Source organism: Fusarium redolens, assembly GCF_020744475.1.
Source record: "Fusarium redolens strain MPI-CAGE-AT-0023 chromosome Unknown BKA55scaffold_13, whole genome shotgun sequence".
NCBI lineage: Eukaryota > Fungi > Ascomycota > Sordariomycetes > Hypocreales > Nectriaceae > Fusarium > Fusarium redolens.
In genome coordinates, this window is record NW_025763676.1 from 725,723 (window position 1) to 746,583 (window position 20,861).

A 20,861-nucleotide genomic window follows, 5' to 3' on the forward strand; every position below is an offset into this window, starting at 1 on the left:
ACCCCTAAACTTGACTGGCCCTTCGACCTCAGATATCTTACTAACATCAGAACAATCTCTAAATGGAAATAATCATAATACTGAAGAAATCTTGGTGCTCTGTTTTTCCTTACACCTAACATGAGTTACGACAAAATTGGTACGATACAGCTTTCCGCTGCTTGCTCTCCAGGTTAGGGACCAGGTTTGCGTGAGGTCATCACCAAACGACTCAGTGCCTGCATCATGCAGGTTTGCTTCTGAGCAGTTCAATCATCAATCAGTTTGTTAATGTAACAAGAAACAAAAATGTTATGAAAAAAGGCTGCACAAACAAGGAGGTCAACAAGGTCAGCAAACTACAGCAACCGTCTATAAATACAGGCCAGTGCCCTCGCTCGGCATTGCTGACTACTCCTTCTCTTTATTTCCAGGACACCAAGACATCCTAGCAAGTTTGCCTGACTGAAATATTCTATTAAAGTTCTACATGATGTGTTCCTCTACGCCGTTACGGTGCATACAGGGTGTAACTCTTCTGCTTGAGGCACAGGCAATAAGAGGCTAAGAGATGGTCTTTCCTTGGTATAACAGCCCTTACATGAAACATTGGCCATCAGTAAATAATAGAGGTGATTTTATGTTGCTAGTTGGCACTGCTGTGCAGTGCCAGATGCAAGGTATTGGCAAATGTGGATCGGTAGCGACACATTCATAACATATCTCGAGCCGTCGACACAAACAAATTTCTTCTTCTTCTTCATTATTCAATGACATCCAAGATGAACGGTATGCGCCTCGCTTCCCCATGACCTAAGATACTGACCTCTTTCAGATATTATCATTGTACCCAACGGGACGCTTTTCCTAGTCCCTAGTCGTTGGTCGAATTCGCCTCAGAGTTCGCATAACTGTATAATTTCCTTTGCGTCATAAGCCCCGTATTCCGCGCGATGTTGAGTAGCAACTTCGCGGAAGGCATACGATACGCTCTCTTTCAGGCCTCACGATTGTCCCGAACGGGACACTCATTCTTGTCACTGGATGAGCATCTCTGGATTATCGTTTCTTTATTTCCTATATAAATGCAAAGCAAAGACGTTTAAGCACATTGAGCCAATCAAGGTCCCAGTGCCTCATATTGTGCTCACGATAGAGAGACTTGTGATGGGAAACGGGTCAAGTCGGCCTAGGCGTCAATGATCCCCAGGAGACGCTTGTCCGTTACTACCAAGTCCTTTCTCTTACTTTTTGTATTCTGTTTTCTTCCGTCCCATTTATGATAAGCCATGTTCACCAGGTGTCAGTGACTGGCAGCAAACACTCAGCGACTGTTCATGAAACCAGAAAAGCCTAACCCACAAATCATTGACTTGGTCACCTTCTCAGTACCTTATCCTACGTAGCCGTCTCCTTCTCTTGACTTCCTCGATTCTATTAAACCTTTCTCCACTCAATAACCAGTTCATATATCTTCACCCCCAATATCACAACAACACTCTACCGCCTACAAAACCACACAAGCTATATATCGCGGCAATGAGCGTAAACTCAGGCCAAATTATGTCGTCAATGTCATATATGTAACAGTATCGTCACTATTCCGGGGCTGTTCTGACAATTAGCAGATATCAATGTCCCTGACGAAGTTATCATTCCCAACGGAGACGTAGTTCTCGTCGTCGGCCCCGAAAAACTTCGAATTCAAGTCTCTTCCCAGTTCCTGACTCTCGCGTCTCCGGTATTCGGCGCCATGTTGAACCTCAAGTTCTCGGAAGGCATCAGGCTCCATGAGAGCAACGAGTTACCGGTCGATATCAAACTCCCAGAAGACGACGGGGTGGCGACTGCCCAGGCGTTAAAAACTTTACATGGGTCAGACCCAAAGATGCTATTCCTCAACCCTGACCAAATCCAGAAAGTCTCTATTGTCGTAGACAAGTATGACATGTCATCTCGTTTTGCCCTGGCTGCTATCGCCTGGATGCATGACCCTATCACTCTTGAGCAAGCCTGGAAGCTTATGACAGCTTCTTACTGGTTTGACAATCAGGATGGGTTTCGCTGGATGAGTGAGCATATAGTCTCTAAACTTAACCACGCGCAAATTTTCCATCTCGCCAACGAGACATATGACGTCGCTTTGGGCTTAAAGCTAGGCAGTGAGTCTTTATCTATATATATATCTGATGCAGTTGTGATATAATGCTGACCTTTTTGAGCAGTGGCCGTCCTTCTCTTACACTATTCACTCTCACAGCGCATGGCGCATCCGAAGGGAGGGTTATGCCTACGCTGTTTCAAGATTTCGGCGATTGATCCTGTGGGAATGCAACCAGGCTGCCCCTACCCATATAACCACCGCTCTGGTTGATCATATCGGTCTGCGCACTGGTAGATGGGGAGCCTCGCTGTATGCCAGAACATCGACGGGGAGGGGTGGGTTGGAGGAAAGAGTTTCTTGCACAACGACAACGACAAGAACTACCATTACTCCATGTTTAAGATTAGATCCTTAATACAATTGGGCGAATGGTCATTCTAGTAGATCTAGTCATTCAACTTGCTGTTTACTCACTCACACCTTTAGTCCTGTTGCGAATCCCTGTGGTCATGTGCCTTGGACTGCCCTGTACGTTGGCTTATGGGCTTCATTTGTGATGTCTGAAGTTTATCTGTTGTTTCATTATGTCTTCAAAGCCCGGACCTTTGACATGTGCCATATGCCATCTGTGGTGTGACCCTCTATCATTCTCAAACTCCTGACATCAGGTCTCCTCCTTTATAACTTCATCCGGGGAGGCATCAATGTTCTGGACACTTCAGATGGCCAATAAAGCTTCCTCTTTCAGAAGTACTGTGTATTCAATCTGTCTGAGAGTAGTCGGTTTCGTTGGTTTTATGGTAGAAAGGGGGCACAGAATTCGAGGGCGGCCTCTGCTTGTTCTGTCAACGTGGTTCACAGCACGGCTGTTACTTTGTGTGCCGAGTTACAGAAACCAGTAAAGAATTTCTGCCTGGCCTTCTTTGATGATTACATATATATACATCTCGCATTACTCCATACATATCCCGAAGAGGTGGACTTCGACTTGCAAAACATCACGTGGAAAATGGTTCAAACAAAGGCGTCTGGGAGAACTGGCACTTTCAGGCCGAATTACTACTCTACAATACATAGCTTATAAGTCAAAGTACCATATAACTAAGTCTACTTCGCATCTCTGTGTTCTCATTGTGCTTCAATTCCCGAATCGTCTTCAACAATATAATTTCTCGCGTAATCGAGATAGCAACATCTTTTTAAATAGTATAGCATACTGGCCGGATCATCGCTCTATAGCAGGAAACATCGCAGTCTCAACCCTCCTACAGGTCGGGCTATGACCTGGAAGGGGGCATGGTGCAGCAGTAGAATCGCCACTGTTATCAAAAGAAGCCAGCTTTATGTCTCAACATGGCATAGCACAATACACTTACTGTCCAGCTTCATCCCGAGGGCTACCTCAGGCGTCTGGTTATGAAGCGACTAGAAGGTCGAATCCTGCTTGGAGGTCGGCGTGGTCGACTGTTCCAGGTGTTCTTGAGACATGACCCGAAAGCCAGTCTGATCTCGCAGCCAGTATACTGCGACCACCATCCGCCATCTGTCCTCGGCGATAGTCGGGATATTCATCATCCAGACAGTGCTTGCCATCGGAAATCGGGGTATTATATTATATATCTCGTTAAATCTCCCAATATCGCGGATCACAACGCCAGGAACTCCGTCAGCCTCCGTAGAGGTTTTATCTATACATATAAATCTCGGGACGCACCGAGAACGCCGGCACCGCGGACAGCTTGGAGGGCGACCTCAAAAACCTCCCCCAGTTGTCGATTACTGTATAGTACATTCTCGGTCATGTTCAAGTCCATTATGGTGTCGAAAACGGGGAAGACGAGTCTAAAGAAGGCCGACGGCATCTTGAGCACACGTTCATTGCCGACAAGAATGGGGAGGTCGGCTTCAAGACTAATGTTGTTGGTGCTGCCCTGCATTTCTGTGCTAAGATGAGAGAGTGATCGGGCCTTAATATTAAATAAAAGCCTGATGATATTATTGAAATGTTAGCATGATAGCTTGAGCGAGTTTGTGGTGTCTTTGTAGGTTACGTGGGTCTGGCGGAAGCTGCTGCTCTGGAAATCGTATGCATTGAGTACAGGAGGAGTGACCTGAACTGGCAGTACCATGGAACTCAACAATCCGGAACCTGACGCATGGTGGCAGTGCCATACTGGGTAAGCCTTGTGTGTGTCCTGGAGGTGAAGCATGGTCTGGCTTAGTGAGATCTCTCCGGGTCTTACTGTTAAAGAATTACAGCACCAGGTGCCGACGTGAGTGTCGACACCCGGGCTGTTGATCCACGCAAGTGCTCGTGGCAGCTACAAAACAACCGATACATAGTCCAATGTCTTCGTTCCGGTAAGCGTTGGTAAGTCTGAGTATATATAATTTTTCAATGCCGAGTCTAGGATTGGAGAATGCGAACTACTGTCACATCCACCTACCTTACCTATCGTATATAAACTTACCCGTGCCCGACCTACTCAAACGTCTCCAAATCTAATTAAGAATGAGATTCAACTTGGGATTCTTATTACAAAGTCGTAAATGCAACACGCCACTGAGTGGGAAGTCACACTTTGCAAGCTGAGCTTTCACTATCTCGATTTAGTCTGGACACTTGTTATATCTCTCTCATCTACCAGGTAAGGCTAGATGATCCGATGTTTGCTGGTTGCATGAAGAAAGTCGCTTGATTTAAGTTGTTGATGAGGGCTGTGAACCCGAAAGGCGCTGTTCAATGAACCCGTATGATCTAACGAAGCTTGGTGCCATTCCTCCCTATGTGTGGGCTTACCACAGATGCCGCATTGTGAAGCGACAACCGGGCTGCCGTTCGACGAAGTTCTGTCTGGCTGTGGAAAAGCATCCAAGACAGAGACCGATATCCACGTGGTTGGTGGAGTTTGCGAGCCGCACAGATTCGATGGCCACTACTCGCAACATTAGTACTGATAATGATCTTGTCTGAAAGATGACTTACAGGCCAACCTCAAACCAAGGTTCTCGTCGGGCGTTCCCAGGGCATACTCTAGAAGAGGGATATCCGTTCTAAGGAAGAACTGGCTGATCGCGAAGAATTCCTCTTCCATGCGGAAAAGGTAGGCGGCCACCAGCAGGTCCCAGCCGGCCTGGTGGTCGGGCTGGCTTGTTGTTACCGCTGGGTAACCCAGCCAGATGGCCGCCATCGGACGAAGCCTCAGCACCATGTCGTATTTGTCTGCCAGGTCAGACACGTCTCGGATGTCCCGAGGCTCAGCGGTGAGGCACTCGGGGTCTGACCCATAGAGCGCCCGGAGCGCAATTATCATTGCGCCGGGCTGCTCAGCCGGAAGCTCGATGGCGACCGGGTCCGTTCCATCGAAGGAACGGACCGCCTCGCCCTCGAGCATCGGTAGGGCCAGCATCCTCTCGAATACGGGTGAGATGTGCTTCATGAATGAAGAAGTGACCTCAACCACTGTCCTGGACTTACCGACCAGGAGAACGACGTCCCCGTTGGGGATGATGGTGATGCATTCTTCTTACATAACAGTTAGTCTTCTTCCTTCAGCTTGGCCTTTTGGTTCACATACCGGTTTCTTGAGAGGTCTCCATAGTTGCAAAGCGAAGCGCAAGTAGTTGAAGAAATGCTCATGCAAATATCGTGGGAGGGCCTCTTAAGGATTCAAGGTGTAACAAGAAGAGATGAAAGGAAAAGAAGAGAATTTGGAGGAGAGGTGACTTATATTCGACCTTAGGTGCCAAGCAAGAGCATCATTGACCACCGGTCTTTCTGCCAGTTGCTGCCAGCTGGCAGAACTCCTACCCATACAATATTTATCTAGAGTAGTAGCTTGTCTATTGTTGAAACCTATTGAACCCTTGAGTGAGAATATGCTGGTATTTATACTTTTTGAGATGATGTGGCCAAGGCAGTTGCTTCTTCTTCGTCACGATTGTTGTCACTTGAGGCATGCCTGAACTTCAGGCTTTACCATCGTGACATTAGACAATTGTTTCCACCCAGCGTCAATGGTTATCGTCGCTTATTGCTTAATCTTTTTGGGAAAGTGGTTTGTCGAGCTGTTTACGCATTTTTTGTCACAAGCGTTGTTTTTATGACTGGATACAATCATTCGCTGAGAATGTCTTCATCTTTGCCTTCTCTAACTGTGTGTTGTATGTTCGATTGTCTTGTACTAAGCAATGCAGTGAGGCGAGTTCACCAGCAATCAAATATTTGAATCAGTTTCCCTGGGATTGCCTCCTTGAGATCACTCATGCATATTCAGATTCAACTGTTTGAGCGTCCACTCTTTGCCTTTCTCTTCTGATTGTCCCTTCAGAGGTTGTCCACAACCACCACCATCACCAAGCGAGCACTTCTGACAAGTTGCGAGTACGATGGTAGCTGCAAGTATAAGTTTACTGTACTTTCCCCTGTTTCCAATGGGCTGTGTTACGCTGGTTTCTTGCATGATTGTCAATAAGATAAGTCCGTTTGACTATACACATGGGGAAATATGGCAGGTTTGATGTTGTTGTATGAGCGATTTTGGTATCACCAGTGGCCAATTCCCATGACTGAGAGTTATTGAGTGACTGATAGGTTGCAGGGCGATTTTTCGGTCTGGTTTGTGAGATGCAGCGGCCTTGAACATAAACCAGGGGCAAATCACAGTAACCATACGGCTTACTCAGGAGAGTCACCAAGATAAATGGTAAGAACAAATGGAAGAGATTTGAGTACACATTCCAATCATCATGCCACATTTCCAAGCTTCGTCTTGATCAATGCTATGTTCGTTTGCTAGCTCAGTGTCCAAAGGGTCAATAAGATATCATCAGGCGTCTTAACGCATGGCGAAGCCAACAGATCAACATCTTTGAGGCTGCCCAGAAATATGATCTTGTCGCTGCCATCTCCCTCCCATTGAGAGATGGGTTGGGCGACACAGTAACCAAAACACCAGCACGAAGGACCTCTGGATATCCTTCGTTTCAAGCCACGCAATGGGGTTGAAGTCCGTGTTTCATTCTTTGAGCAAAAGCTTGATGATGTTTCATGAAAATTCGTTCATGTCTTTGGCCGTTTTCGGCAGCCGTTCCCAACTCCGACACCTAGTTCCTGACAGTACCCATTACAAGCTACTATCGCGGCTTTGGAGGCGAAGCTCGAAAGAGCTTCTTTCCTTTTTTTTTTTTTTAGAGTTGCTAAGTTTACAGGAAGGTTTAACTAGATACCCTCACAAGCTTTAAAGGAAGGTTTAACTCAGTACTCAGCCCTTCGATAAAATCCCAGTAGAGTCTGGTCATCTTCTCTCCCATTTTTTCTTTCTTTCAAACACATATCATCAACCAGAAATCCATCAATCCACTATACAAACACAAGTTATCCATCCAGATATCATCACCAATTCTATCTATCAGATCATCAATCAATACAACCATATCTTCCAACTCTAGTATAACCGAGTTTAGAGAGCTTTCCAGCCCTGAGTGATAGTTGCCCACCTCTCTGGGCCAGTCCGGACGCCTCACTGAGCCATTCAGTCAGTAGTAGCGACTGGCGGTGTATACAAAGAGCAGCCATGCCAGGCATTATTCTTCACAATTCGGTAGATGATCTTGAGAGACTCCTTGATAGGAAGCTGCAGCCCCTTTACGACAAGCTTAATTCCCTTAACAAGAAGCTCAATGACCTCACGAACCGTGTTTAAGTGGTAGAAGATCTGGCACCCAAGATCCCTGCCATGGAAATCGATATTCGATCTCAGGATTACAAGCTTGTGCGTAAGTTCCACGCCTCTATACAGAAATCGTACCGCTTGTTTACTGATTCTCATCTTCAGCCAGTCAAGCTTGAAACTCGCCGAGGGTGGCTATTGAGAACACTTGTAGGAAGCATTAACGGGCCCATGTATGATTCTTTCTCCCGTGGCCAACAAGATGAGGAGATCTACATGCAGCCAGGCCATGACGAAAAGAAAGCCATCATGTGGCTTGGCCAAGGTGTGTCGATGGGACACTTGTCAACCAGATCAGACAATTCGATACCGTCAAGCCGATTGCTAAAGGCTCACATGTCTCTTCCAAGCTCTGTTTCTGGTCTATCGGCTATGCTGGGGTGGCAGAAAACCTCGCATTAGATAGTATTCAGGATATCTTAGTGTAGTTTATGATGAACTTAGCTTGCCCTTTGACCAGTTTATTTTCTCACGTTGATGTATGGTCTTGAGTCTTCTGACTCCCAGAGGCTATAGTAAACCCATTCTTGCTTCACCGGAAAAGTGTGGAGGACATTGGAGGATCGCGGACAGGCCTTTGGATGACAGGAATAGGGTCCATAGAGAAGAAGAAAAAGGCACTTCATTACATTTTTTTCATGCAAACTCGCCGCGACGGACCAAGACCACATTTTTCTGGACTACTACAATATATGCAACCAATTCTTTCAGGTCTTTTCGCCTTCCAAGTAAACCTCGAGGGAAGTGTTCCAGTGTTTCCTTAGAGTTGGTGAGAAAGAAAAGCACCTAGGGAACGACAAGAAATATGGCGTTTCCTAGCTAAACAAGATATATATGAACATCAGATAAGTCAATAGCTATATCCAAGGTAGTCTGGTAAATGGGACAATATTCTCAGGAGTGTTTAGTGACTCAGTATCCTTCAGTAAGGTACCTAACGTTAGCGGTAACCCCAGTGTTATGGGGAGCTGTACAGAGTAGCCTCCCCACTAAAATTTATCTCAGTACACCTCCAGCTCAGCTCGCTTCCATCCTCATCACTCACAACTTCATCATGAGAACTCGGAGATCCAATCGCACGAAGCGATACACGGTAGAGAAGTACGATTTCGAGGGTAGTTCCGACGAAGAAGCTCTCAATCGCGCGTCCAAACACGCAGAACGGGATGAAAATTTTGATGAGACTGCCGCTGCAGAAGAAAGTGCCGAAGAGCTCGCGCTTGGCCAAGAGCAGGAGGAAAATGAAGATCCAGAGTCCGAAGGCCCTGTGAGCGAACCAGATGGCGTTCTGGACAGATTTGCGCGTCAACGGGTTAAGCCTATCAGGCCGTTCAATGTTCGCGCAGCGGGCTTCACGGGATATCTCGATCTTGAGCCTGTAGCGGATGGGCGCATTGTGAGATCGTATTGGGGGCCCTACGACCGCGGGTTCAAAGGCAAGCAGCTCGTTGAGGCGTGGTATGGACGTCATGAGGATGGTGTCAAGCTGGTCACGGGAATGTTGGATCGTTGGATGGACTGGACAGTGCTTCCTCCGAAGATTCAGGACGACGAGGGACAGAAAGATCGAGGTGTTTGGTCGCCCAACTTCTTCGAAAGGGAAGCTTATAGCGCTGAGCATTGGTATGAGCGCGTCAGGGAGAGTTTGCCAGAAGCCAACGCGATGGTACCACTGTCAGCCGAGGAAGTTCCACGATACCAGTTTAAGAGAGGGCCAATGCCAGTATTGTTAGGGCCGCCCACATCGCAACAAGAGGTCAAATTCGAACCTGGTGACGCATACTCTATATCTCAAAATGGCCTCCCAATGCAAAATGACGACGCGCCCTTTGGGTGGATTTTAGATGCCGGCGGTATCGTCACCAGCATGGACTGGGCACCTCTGAACAACGCTAACTCGCCGCAACTTCTCGCCCTATGTGTTATTCCACATTCCGATCAGGAGCTTTTCGATTACGAGCAGGAATCTTTGAATCCGGAGTTCCAAAAGTATGGTACTGTGCAGCTATGGGAGTTCGTCGGCGAGAGGCAAGAGAATGGCTTTGCTCGACCTTCGATGCAGCCTCCAATACTGCGCAAGACAATATGTCTCGAATTTGGGCGGGCCCGAAGAGTTAAATGGAGTCCTGCATGCGGCTTCTTGGCCATTCTTTGCGATGATGGAAACGTGTATGTGGTGGAGGCTGGTGATGGCGGAGGAGGAAGTTATGGCAAGTTCAGTATCTCACTGGTACCAGTCCAATTACTAACAGTGTTCAGAAAAGGTTGTGCAGCCAATAGCTGTATTTGGCTTCCCAGACGAAGACGTCAAAGCGACAGCTCTCACATGGATCAACTTCAACCGGCTGGTAGTAGGTTATACTGACGGTTCTATTGCTATTTGGTCCCTGCGTCCTCATCGCCTCCTATCGCGACATCCTGTCCACCACAATATCGTGGTCGATCTCGTCTCTGGCTATCCAGCAATGCCCTATCTCGTTGCCTCAACCCCTGTCGGCGGAACTGTCAAATTGCTTGACCTTCGTGCGCCGAGCTACGAGTCAACCGAAGTTCAGAACCTCACAGTCGGAACACAACCAAATCTGCTTGGATACAGCGATCATCTACTTGGCTTCTACTCCATGTATCCATCTGCCGGTGTGCTGAATACCCACATCGGCTTCATGCACCATTCGCAATTCCCTGTTGCGCGTCGCGTCTTTACAGGAGAAAGTTTCCCTTCCTGTCTCGCAGTCGGACGAACACATCCATACCTCCTTGTCGGTTCTCTAGACGGCTCACTATGGGCTATCAATCCTCAGGTTGAACTCTTCACCACAAGGCGAGAACCCACAGACCGTATCCGAGTCTTCCATCACGAACATCGCCCCGCGAAGCTTTTCTCGGCTGAATCACCCGCGGCGGCACGAGGAGTCTCAAGAATAGCGACAGGCTTCATATTGGAGCGCAGCCTAACTAAGCATTCAGCCCATAAACCGCCGGTCAAGAAAGGGAAGAAGCCAAAGAAGAAGGATACCGACACAGCTGTCGGCGACGATGAAGAAGAAGGGGGCGCAATCATGGATCCGACCCGAGCCATCATCTACGAGCCACTGACGAGGATCACCGTGGCCGAATGGAATCCTAACAAAGAGTATGGATGCTGGGCTGCAGTAGCGATGGGCTCAGGTCTGGTAAGGATCACAGATCTCGGCTTGACGATAACAGAAGAGCAAGCCAATTAGTCCATGAGACACTGAGAACCCATAATGGTGTGGTGGTAGTCGAAAGCCTTGGCCATGCCATAAAAGTGTGTAACGGCTGCAAGGATGACAAAAATGTGGAAGATCTGATGCGAGCTTCCCCAGATATCGAAGGCGCCAGGTGCACTCCTCTCGGGCCAGCGAGCCTGTTAAGTCAGATTTAGATGCTTTACGTGGAGAGTCAGAGAGGACATACCGCGTAGAGTACAGCGCCAAAGATGTACATGGCCCCGTGGAGGAGAACCCAGCTGAGACTCATCCGATCTTCAAGGCCTTGATAACCATAGATGAAAAGGCCATGGATGACAGGAACAACGCCAGAGAGACCAAGGCTGATGAACATCATTGCACGGTACGGACGCCATGCTGGGGTCCGGAAGCGCTCAACCCATGAAACGATTGTACATCCTAGACCAAGTATACATATCTACTTTGTCAGCGATTTTCTCTACCATCAGTACACAACATCATAGACTTACAACCCAGAGATATGAGGCCATCAGGTTAGGCAGACAGAAGAAGCCGTAATACAGAGCAGGAACATAGCTGCCAACGATCAAAGCCACAATGCCTGTGTAATCCAACTTGTTCCCCCACTTTGAAACAGTATCGCTGTGATTCGACAAAGTATGGTATGTAGCACTCATCCCCAAACACACAACAGCGCCTCCAAAGAAGCATGCAAAGACGAGTACATCAGCGCTACTTGCGCTCTCGTACCGTGGCCGGACAACTCGATCAACGTAGGCTGCACTAGCGAGAAATACTATGGCACCGAGGAGGTGAGACCAGATGTTGACGGACTCGTTGTGGAGGTAAAAGAGGGAGCGGAATGAGTGGGCATAGGAGCCATGAGATTGACGGTAGCCAGAGAGGATGAAGGCATTGTCGCGACGCCAGGCTGGGAGATCATCCCATAGGATGAGGAGAGATCGCTCAACCTTTGATTCGAAGTTCTTAGCGGCATTGATAAGGTTGTCTGTGGCTGAAGGCCGGCGATTGCGGACGCCGTAGGGCTGAGTTTCGGCCATGATGAAATGAGGCTATCCAGACTTGGAACACATGCAGCTAGAGTCAGGAACTTTGCGTAGAATCGTTAACTGACAATTAGTTTCTGTCCTTGCGCCTTAGTTCTCGACTTATATACGAATCAAGTTCCACTTCTCCGATCGTTTATTGTTGTGTTGTTGGACCAGGGTAGTTTTGTTGGGACAAGCACATGAAAAGACACGCAACGTGCTCCGAGGCTAAAGTGAAATCGACGATTAATGGTTAATAGAAGAAGGCCTCTAGAAGCGTCGTAGAAGGCCCACTCGGGTTTAGTCGAAGACCCTGTTTTATGGCAAAAGAAGTTATGATGGACTTGTTTAATGGAGATGAAAGTCATTTGGCGAGAGATTTACTTTTCGCTGAAGGAAATCCATAAGCGAGGTGCACTAATACAGTGGAGGTTTTACTATCATAACATCGACATTCTAACATTTCTACGATCATGACTACACTCAAATCTGGTTTCACGGGAATAACAAGGCACTGCAGGTCAGCATTTTCAAGTCAGCATAGAATTCATTTATCGTTAGCCATCGCGCGAAAATATCGTGAACAGTGAGCGCCAATGTCTAAAACGCCTAAAACACGCAGGCCTTCTGTCAGATGCGCTCACGCCATCCAAAGCCTCCACAAATATATCGGGTCTTCGCTCAATCATCGCTAGAACCAGGCGAAACGTTTATTTCTTTCCGCTCTTCTTGATGCCCTGGCCACCGGTGTTGAGAGGGCCCTTGCCTCCAGCCTTGGAGGCAAGCTCCTTGCGAGCCTTCTCGTCTGTATCGTAGTGGTTAGCAAGATGTTTTCGCTCATTCGTAGTTTCGGGGATGCGTACCGGCGCGCTTCTTCTCGAGGAAAGCCTTGTCATCGTCGTCGAGGTCCTTCTGGGCCTTCTTGGCCTGCTTCAAGGGCTTGACCTTGCCGCCTGTGAATTGGAGGGGTTAGTTTTCTGCCTCTGTAGAACTTTATCAGTTGGAGGGACTTAACGAACCTTCTCGGTTAGCGCCACCCATTTTGATATATGTGAAGTGAAAGAGAGTCTTGAGTTGTGTAAAAAGGAGGCAAAGCTGCGGTTAAAGAAACAAAGATTGTCGCGAGAGGGAAAAGTTGCCTCCCGCTTATTGACTTTTGTCTAGGCCCTTTCGCGCTCAGCACAGCCCAGCCCACTCACTGACAGCGGTGAGCCCACTTTCGACCGCGGGGATAAGCTCGATAAGATGGATAAGGGTCTTTCGGGGCTTAGCTAATCCAGAAAATGGGCCTTGTAGCCTCATCAGTAGTTTCGCTGTTACGTCAAAAGTCTGGAGATACTCGGTTCAGATAATAACATTTCATCTCGCATCACGGCACCTGTTTAGGTTTCGCAACACCTGCACTCGCCTCAGAGTTTCCAATTCGCTTACCCACCTATTTTCATCTGGACTGCGCTCCAGTCTTCCTTCATCCGCTACATTACCTCCCCTATCGGCTCTGAGCCTCTACGAGTCACTACTGATCCGGTTGGGCTCTTCTCCCATTGCACTCTGCTCTTCCCAGTCCCCAGCGCTGACACTGTTTCTGCTTCTCTCTATTTTAAGGCCTTGAGGATCCAAATAGCACCGTCGTCATCATGGCGTCGAGTTCGGACGAAGGCGAGATCGTCGAGAACGGCGCTGAAGATTTGAAGGCAACTTCACTGCAGCATACTGGAGGAAGCAGTGTTGACCGTCAAGACAGACACAAAAGTAGACATTCGACTCCGGATCACGATTCGGCTTCTAGATACAGCAACAACTCACGACGAAGTATCTCACCCCGTGGCTACAAGCGATCGCACGACGAAAGAGACAGAGATAGGGATCACTACAACTCCAGGCCTCGCGATCAAGGCTATCGCCGGAACTACGAAGATACTCGACGCGACGACCATCGCAAGCCGCGAGGACAATACGATGACCTAGATCGACCTGCATCGCGCGCATCAAATTTCAGCTACGGGGGCCGCGATCGGAGCCGCGACCGAGACAACTACCGCGATGGAGACCGAGATCGGTATTCCAACAAACGACCTCGGAACAGGAGTCGCTCTCCTCAAAGATCTCGACCTTCAGATAGGGGCAGGTTTGATCGTTTTGTTAGAGAAGGTCAATACGATCGTCGCGACGATGGACCGAGGGGACTTAAGTATGACGACAGCTCGAGAAATGGCGGTTCTATGTCCAAGAGGACGACTGTAGGAGAGGCTTCACGCGCCCAAGGACATCATGCTAAACCTGAACAAGGCCTTACCAATGGACATGGCACTTCTAAGGCTTCTCAGCAGTATGTTGAGTTACATTCATAAATTTGAGCAAAGTACTGACATGTTTATAGGGAGCCAGCAGCTCACAAGGAACCCGAACGAAAACCGGAACCTGAGCCAGAGCCCGACTACGAAGAGCCTGAGCCGTTTGACGAAGAAGCTGAAATCGAGCGACGCCGCAAGCGACGTGAGGAGATTCTGGCTAAGCACAGCTCTGCAACTCCTCTCCTTCTCCATGCTGTAGGTGCTGCTGCAAGCAAAGCTCACGGAGCTTCTCCTGCGTCCACTGCGCCCGACACGCCCATGAGAGCACAGTCCGACATTGAAAGCCCCCGCACTCCCCGTTCAGGTATGTCAACAGCATCTGGCGGAGGGATATTACTGACCAGAGGTGCAGATATCGCATCACCGTGCTCTCCCGGATCACATAGTGAAATGTCCCCTGGGGGTATCAATTTCCTCGATGACAGAAACCTGATGAACAGCCATGGGAAGGCTCAGCCAGATGAGGAGGATGGCCCCTCTGCAGCTGACTACGATCCTACTGGAGACATGAAGGAGGACGAACGACGACATGAGCTCCGGCACGGACACGTCGTACTTCATGGTGAGCAGCATCCCATTGCAACGGAACAACAGCCACAGGAAGAGGTCCAAGCAAAGACTACCGAAAAGACCGGCGGTGATGACGACGATGATGACTTCGATATGTTCGCCGAAGACTTTGACGAGGAAAAGTACGCTACAAAACCCGTCGAGCCGGTAGCGCCAATCGAGGGCGACGGCAAGGCCCCTGATGTCCCAGCTATCAAGGGAGGTATCCTCGAAGGTGACGACAAAGATGGCTACTACAAGATTCGCATTGGTGAAGTCTTGAATGGTCGGTATCAGATCCAGGCAGCACTTGGAAGGGGTATGTTCTCAGGGGTAGCCCGTGCCGTCGACATTACCACGAAGGAGCTCGTCGCTATCAAGATGATGCGAAACAATGATGCCCTCCGAAAGGGAGGATACACAGAGATTGCCATTCTGGAGAAGCTCAACGAGGCCGACCCTGAAGGTCGCAAGCACATCATCAAGTTTATCCGCCAGTTCGACTACAAGGGCCATCTGTGCATGGTGTTTGAGAACCTGAGCATGAACTTACGAGAGGTTCTGCGAAAGTTCGGTAATAATGTGGGTATCAATCTGGGAGCGACACGAGCATATGCATACCAGATCTTTGTCGCTCTCGCGCACATGCGAAAGTGCAGTATCATTCATGCTGATCTCAAGCCGGACAACATCTTGGTATGCAACCCCACGATGCTAATAATAAGACACATGAGTGCTAACCTTAGTAGGTAAACGAGAGTCACAACGTGCTAAAGATCTGTGATTTGGGTACGGCTATCGACAAGACGGATGCGGCGACAGCACACATGGATGTCACTCCCTACCTCGTCAGTCGATTCTACCGAGCGCCGGAGATTATTTTGGGCATCCCTTACGATTACGCCGTCGACATGTGGTCCATCGGCTGCACGTTGTATGAAATGTACACCGGCAAAATCCTCTTTGCTGGAGACAGCAATAACCAGATGCTCAAGGCAATTATGGAGATCAGAGGAAGGTTAACGCCGAAGTTGTTCAAGCGTGGTCAGCTATCGCCAGCTCATTTCGACGACAAGGGACAATTCGTCAGCATCGAACGAGACAAGGTTCTCGGTAAGGTATGTTGTGATTCCATTCACTCCCTCCACGTTGTTTTTGTTGTTGTTTTTGCCATCACACTCCTTGCATCTGCCTCCAAGCGCCATATGGCCATGCTTTTGGTGGCCGCCCACGCGAGGCCTATACTATTTTTGCCACAATGGCTGGGGGCTGTTCCATCATGGGGCTCTGCGAGCGTAAGCGCCTAGATCCCTTGCAGACTGAAGCGCTCGGGATATGTGGGGTACCTCCACGATGACCAACATCACCCACATAACGGTCGATAGATCAAAACAACAGTCATCAGGCATGTTTGATCTCAGCCGCCCTTGCGGGGTTCTCGAACAAACTCAGCAAGGGATGGATGGTGGGATGAGATGAGATTACAGAACGCCTCAAGATCCTTTCAAGGTTAAAGATCAGGTCGCATGACCTGTTTTGTCTCGGTAGATCGGATTCCCTCTCAGCGTCAGCCACGATGACCTACATATCCCTTGCATACGAGTTCAACGGCTGCTAAGAGTTTGGCCAAGCGCTCAGCCCTTGTTGACATGCGCATTCACATGGAGAATTCCTTTTCCCATTTTAGAACTATGAGTCAGGAATGGATAACTAACAAACTCTGCTTACAGACAACCGTCCGAACGATGGCGGTGGTGAAGCCAACTCGGGACCTACGGACAAGACTCATGGCTGCGTCGGCAGGGATGAATGATGCGGAAACGAGGGATCTGAACCACTTCATTGATCTCCTCGAGCACTGTCTTACACTCAATCCCGACAAAAGGATGAAGCCGGCTGATGCACTGCGCCATCCCTTCTTTACTGCGCGGGCGGGACATGTACGTCGGTAAGGAGGGTGTTAAGCATTCGGATCATGGATTCATGACGCTGTTTTGAGACAATCGAAGGCGTGGGATGAGAGATTTTGGGGGAATATACTTGGCTGAACAAAGCAAGGGAGGATTATCGCTGGTTCAAAACATGTGGTGGTTTGATCGATGTCTCCGAACGTGTCACCGCCGTTTTTAAGTCATGCCTTGCTATGTCTCACCTTGTCTGTTATGTCTCGCATGAGGCCGAGGTTATTGGAATCTAGACTTGGAAGAAGCAGGCTAGAAATTTGATGGAGTTCTGGAGTATGAAGCTTGGACGAGGGTCTAAAACGAATGCCGACAGAGTTGTAATAACATAGCTACTAAGGAATCGCTAACTAATGCTCGGATTGTTTGATGAATGATCGCCGATGCAATATTGTGCCTTTTAGGATGCGTGACCTCGTACTCGCTATATCCCGAGTCACATAACGCCCGGCTCATACGGGAGGAATCCACATGCTCGGGCTTGGTATTGAGATTGAGGCTCTCAGGCACAGAGTGGCGATGCAGACGTGGGCTTGCTTACCCGCGTGAGCACGCAAAGCAGCCTACGCTAAGTGAATATGTTGTGCATTTTCTAGGCTACATTATTCATTCCAGGTTCAAGTTTGACAGCCTGATAGGCAGCGACCGAGACGGGGCGTAACGATCGGGGCTGATTACACATTGTGGTTTGTTGATTGCTGGCAGGTGATGTTACATGTGAGGTGTTGTTGTAAATGGTTTGGGGGTCACGGTTGTGGTCTGTGTAAGTCGTTTGGTTGGGATGGGGAGTGGTTGGTCAGATTATCAAAGAAGAGAGTCTTTGTGTTGAGAACTTGACGTCAATGAGGTCACACAGATAATGTCAGTGGTACAGGATGAGCAGGGCGAGCAGGTCGTGACGTTTGTGCCGATGATTGTCGTGATGTGCACGAGAGTTCAAAGGTGAGGCTTTTGATGATCCAATACCCCTTGATCAACAATGTCACAGCGATCTTATCGGTTCTCCCCGAATGTGTTGGTGTTTGCCCTGCCCTGCCCTGCATTATGATGTGCAGGAATAAAATTGTGATTGTAACACCCTTCTCATACAAACCTGTAACAGAACCTGTGACGGAGATTGCGCCCAGATTCGGAGCGAGGCAAGGATCCCTTGAGCTTGAGGGTTTTTGATGAAATCAGAGTGGATTCGAATTTCTCAGCCTCACTTTATCGCAGGGGGATGGGGGTTTGAGACATGATGACGGGCTGTGGCGAGAGTGTCGTCAGGATCGGCGGGTTTTATTTCGATGGGTTATTCATTGGTGCAATTTGATGGGCTTGGTTGGTGATTGCCCTACAAGTTTCATGAGGAGGGATGGTCCGTCCAGTAGAAGTCTGTTAGCCTGTGATTTGGGAGACCTACAGTACGAAGTGGTGATCGGTGTGTGTCTCGATGAGGTTTCTTGTGTTGGATGATGATCAGGTCAATGCGACAATTATGATGCTTCGTGTGATCGGACACGATAACTGTGAATGGACAATAAATTGCTGTGATATGCACTACATGTACTGACAAATAAGTGAATATACAAACATACAACCATGTTATCTTGCTTGGATACAGGGTAACGTAACCGTTATGTGATGCTCCGTGTCCTACCCTGGGCTCCGCTCCGTGACGGCATCTCCAGATTCCATCTCCACATGAACATGACACGGCCGATCCAACCAAGAGGGAAGCCGAATATGAGCGGTCCTCATCCTCGTGTATCCGGACAGTTCCCTAACCCTCAGACTGAAGGGAAACCATATCTATTCTAGACCAAGTTTAGCATCACCAAGATCTGGTTCTGTGTCGTCCTACAATTGGTCCAACTCGATCTTCAACTTCACAAGTCGTTGATGCAAATCATGCCCCTCCAGGCGCCGCGGATGTCATCCCGTAAGCTCAACACCACCAATAAAGTCCCGCCGCTACTTTACTTTACTTTACTTTACTTTACTTTACTTTTGCTTAGTTAGTGATGCTCCGTTGAGAGTCGAGACCGGCTGTGGATTAGACTTTGAACCAAGGCGACAACGTTGGTTTCTCTTTACGGTAGCCACGAGCCGTAAATGATCAGCCATGATGCGATACAATCTTGGTATCTCAAATTATGTTTGAGTTGAGCATGTTTCTCATGCCGCTTCTTGGGCCTCGTGACAAATCCTGTGTGTTGCATTGTCCTCCCTTGCGTCCACACGCTACGCATACCAGCCCTTGCAGACATCCAGCGTTTGGCGGTGAATCTACAAACAGAGGCTTGATATCAGCCCACCTCGAAACGTGCAGTCTTGGCTTTATTGGTGCAGCTTGACGTTTGAGACGGTCTTCTATCTCATAATGGCGTCTTCATTGACGAAAGTTTACAAGGAGATACGTTGTGAGTGGTTATCTCCAAGAGATAACTGCTGATCGATTCGGTACTGCATGTGATGGTGGTCGTATGTGCCCAGAGGCTTTCTACGATCGATCTTCAGATCGTTATCAGACCAGAAACTAGTCCCAGCTCTCGCTTCCACTCCAAAGTCCCATTGTCAACAGCAAGGATCTCTGAATCGGGCTAGAAACACCAGACTTCAAGAGATATCATGCAAACCAAGCCAAGGTGATACCAGCGCCGGCCAGTTTAGAGACGAACCGCAACCATGTTCCCGGGGAAGTGGCCCTGGCGGCAGTTGATGGTGTGCTCTCGATTGCTCATCCTCAATGCGAGTGACTGCCCGCCCGCCTTTGTTTCCTTCTGCATCTCCCGATCTAGGACTATGGCTGAGGTCTTGTGCCGTTGCAAGCTGGACTCAACCGTAGAGATGCATAGCCATGACTCAAGATGCGCATAGCTTCTCTAAGTGAGTGCATAGACGGCAGTGTTGAGGATAACTCCCTATTGGATCGATATGGCATGTGGTTAACCTTTTCCTGCTTGGAACTGCCAGAGTAACATCCCGATTTGCTGGCTGTTCTTATTCGCAGCCAACAATGAATGCATAAGAGCAGCTGGTATCGAACCAGGACGGAGCAAGCTCTTGCATTGCCGTCCTTGGTGCGAGAACCAGTGGTTCAATCAAGTTGCAGCAGTAGAGGCGAGCAGGTTTCGGTCAGCGGTCGAAACAAAATCAGCCCATGCATAACATATGCTGAGACAGAAGAGTTTAGTGCATAATGTTTATTTGCCGACGGCCATACCATGGTCATCGCCATGAAAGAAAAGCTCGAACCCTCATGAAGCAATGTTTGAGGCCAAAAAAACCACGCCATGCTTCAGCTACAGTAGATGGCGTATGATCGACGCCCCGGACTCAGAAACTGGAGATTAATTAGAACATTTTTTTCTTTCTTCGACTTTGACTCAAGTGGCATTGGCGTCAGAGGAATCAGTGCTCGCTGGCGAGAGGTGGGTCGATTCCAGGGATATCCCTGTAGCTCAAGGATTAGACAGCGGCCTCACTCTGTGTCAAGTGGATCGAGATGATATGTTTAGAGCTCAGTGCGCGTAAAGTCTTGAAAGCACAGGGCAGGGCAACAACGGGGAATAACCAGGTCCGAGATGATTGCTGGAGATCTGAGTGCCAGGACCTAGACCTCGAAGGGTTTAGATGCACCCGTGATTTTTTACGATGCAGTTGATGGATGATCGGTAATCACGGTGAAGGTCCATTTTCGAATGCCCTGACCGCTTCTCTTGGACCCGCCCCAACCCGTCTTTGACAACTGTTAGCAATGAGACACTGTCTTGTTTTTAGGGGACCACTCACCTGAGTTGGAATACCAGGGGCCCTTGGAGGAATTTGGACATATTGACATGGAATAGGGTAGGCGAGACGGTACTCTTTCGACAATTGTCAAGTTGCTTTGCTTCGCTTCACCTGAAGTTCTATCAAGCATTCCACTTGGATGCATAG

General features: G+C 48.6%; 9 protein-coding genes across 9 annotated transcripts; 4 read left to right on the top strand and 5 right to left on the bottom strand.

Annotated features, from left to right (window-relative positions):
- Window positions 1-1,268: 1,268 nt before the first annotated feature.
- On the top strand, window positions 1,269-2,353 carry BKA55DRAFT_542234 (uncharacterized protein; the record flags this gene model as incomplete). The annotated part of the gene is made up of 3 exons (XM_046190465.1): window positions 1,269-1,281; window positions 1,608-2,141; window positions 2,205-2,353. The coding sequence occupies 3 exons, from the start codon at window positions 1,269-1,271 to the stop codon at window positions 2,351-2,353; spliced, it is 696 nt and encodes a 231-aa protein (XP_046046443.1).
- A 2,345-nt stretch (window positions 2,354-4,698) lies between these two features.
- Window positions 4,699-5,595, bottom strand: BKA55DRAFT_705789 (uncharacterized protein). The gene is made up of 2 exons (XM_046200676.1): window positions 5,070-5,595; window positions 4,699-5,019 (listed from the first exon to the last, which is right to left on the bottom strand). Exons 1-2 carry the CDS (start codon window positions 5,521-5,523, stop codon window positions 4,880-4,882), a joined length of 594 nt encoding a protein of 197 aa, XP_046046444.1. The 5' UTR covers window positions 5,524-5,595; the 3' UTR covers window positions 4,699-4,879.
- Window positions 5,596-7,598: 2,003 nt separating this feature from the next.
- On the bottom strand, window positions 7,599-8,299 carry BKA55DRAFT_576048 (uncharacterized protein; the record flags this gene model as incomplete). Its single annotated transcript, XM_046193451.1, has 2 exons — window positions 7,921-8,299; window positions 7,599-7,861 (listed from the first exon to the last, which is right to left on the bottom strand). Coding segments are annotated over exons 1-2 (308 nt in total), but the record flags the coding sequence as incomplete, so codon positions are not given.
- A 292-nt stretch (window positions 8,300-8,591) lies between these two features.
- Window positions 8,592-11,282, top strand: BKA55DRAFT_107238 (WD40-repeat-containing domain protein). Its single transcript, XM_046184707.1, has 2 exons — window positions 8,592-10,025; window positions 10,075-11,282. Exons 1-2 carry the CDS (start codon window positions 8,696-8,698, stop codon window positions 11,037-11,039), a joined length of 2,295 nt encoding a protein of 764 aa, XP_046046446.1. The 5' UTR covers window positions 8,592-8,695; the 3' UTR covers window positions 11,040-11,282.
- Window positions 11,036-11,200, bottom strand: BKA55DRAFT_518403 (uncharacterized protein; the record flags this gene model as incomplete). Its single annotated transcript, XM_046188270.1, has 1 exon — window positions 11,036-11,200. A coding segment is annotated over one exon (165 nt), but the record flags the coding sequence as incomplete, so codon positions are not given.
- Window positions 11,139-12,437, bottom strand: BKA55DRAFT_107218 (hemolysin-III related-domain-containing protein). The gene is made up of 2 exons (XM_046184706.1): window positions 11,537-12,437; window positions 11,139-11,484 (listed from the first exon to the last, which is right to left on the bottom strand). The coding sequence occupies exons 1-2, from the start codon at window positions 12,086-12,088 to the stop codon at window positions 11,239-11,241; spliced, it is 798 nt and encodes a 265-aa protein (XP_046046448.1). The 5' UTR covers window positions 12,089-12,437; the 3' UTR covers window positions 11,139-11,238.
- Window positions 12,438-12,597: 160 nt separating this feature from the next.
- BKA55DRAFT_576053 (uncharacterized protein) lies at window positions 12,598-13,357 on the bottom strand. Its single transcript, XM_046193452.1, has 2 exons — window positions 13,096-13,357; window positions 12,598-13,029 (listed from the first exon to the last, which is right to left on the bottom strand). The coding sequence occupies exon 2, from the start codon at window positions 12,970-12,972 to the stop codon at window positions 12,787-12,789; it is 186 nt and encodes a 61-aa protein (XP_046046449.1). The 5' UTR covers window positions 12,973-13,029; window positions 13,096-13,357; the 3' UTR covers window positions 12,598-12,786.
- A 50-nt stretch (window positions 13,358-13,407) lies between these two features.
- Window positions 13,408-17,313, top strand: BKA55DRAFT_576062 (kinase-like domain-containing protein). The gene is made up of 5 exons (XM_046193453.1): window positions 13,408-14,405; window positions 14,457-14,734; window positions 14,783-15,675; window positions 15,729-16,097; window positions 16,710-17,313. The coding sequence occupies exons 1-5, from the start codon at window positions 13,714-13,716 to the stop codon at window positions 16,929-16,931; spliced, it is 2,454 nt and encodes an 817-aa protein (XP_046046450.1). The 5' UTR covers window positions 13,408-13,713; the 3' UTR covers window positions 16,932-17,313.
- BKA55DRAFT_576070 (uncharacterized protein) lies at window positions 17,314-17,601 on the top strand (the record flags this gene model as incomplete). Its single annotated transcript, XM_046193454.1, has 1 exon — window positions 17,314-17,601. The coding sequence occupies one exon, from the start codon at window positions 17,314-17,316 to the stop codon at window positions 17,599-17,601; it is 288 nt and encodes a 95-aa protein (XP_046046451.1).
- Window positions 17,602-20,861: the final 3,260 nt, after the last annotated feature.

Coding starts and splice junctions, on each gene's coding strand:
- BKA55DRAFT_705789 (XM_046200676.1), bottom strand. CDS start 5,523: ATGAAGCACATCTCACCCGTATTCGAGAGGATGCTGGCCCTACCGATG. Junction 5,020..5,069: donor CCTTGGTTTGAGGTTGGCCT/GTAAGTCATCTT, acceptor TGTTGCGAGTAG/TGGCCATCGAATCTGTGCGG.
- BKA55DRAFT_107238 (XM_046184707.1), top strand. CDS start 8,696: ATGGGACAATATTCTCAGGAGTGTTTAGTGACTCAGTATCCTTCAGTA. Junction 10,026..10,074: donor TGGCGGAGGAGGAAGTTATG/GCAAGTTCAGTA, acceptor AACAGTGTTCAG/AAAAGGTTGTGCAGCCAATA.
- BKA55DRAFT_107218 (XM_046184706.1), bottom strand. CDS start 12,088: ATGGCCGAAACTCAGCCCTACGGCGTCCGCAATCGCCGGCCTTCAGCC. Junction 11,485..11,536: donor TGGCCTCATATCTCTGGGTT/GTAAGTCTATGA, acceptor CTGACAAAGTAG/ATATGTATACTTGGTCTAGG.
- BKA55DRAFT_576053 (XM_046193452.1), bottom strand. CDS start 12,972: ATGACAAGGCTTTCCTCGAGAAGAAGCGCGCCGGTACGCATCCCCGAA.
- BKA55DRAFT_576062 (XM_046193453.1), top strand. CDS start 13,714: ATGGCGTCGAGTTCGGACGAAGGCGAGATCGTCGAGAACGGCGCTGAA. Junction 14,406..14,456: donor ACTTCTAAGGCTTCTCAGCA/GTATGTTGAGTT, acceptor ACATGTTTATAG/GGAGCCAGCAGCTCACAAGG. Junction 15,676..15,728: donor TCAAGCCGGACAACATCTTG/GTATGCAACCCC, acceptor TAACCTTAGTAG/GTAAACGAGAGTCACAACGT.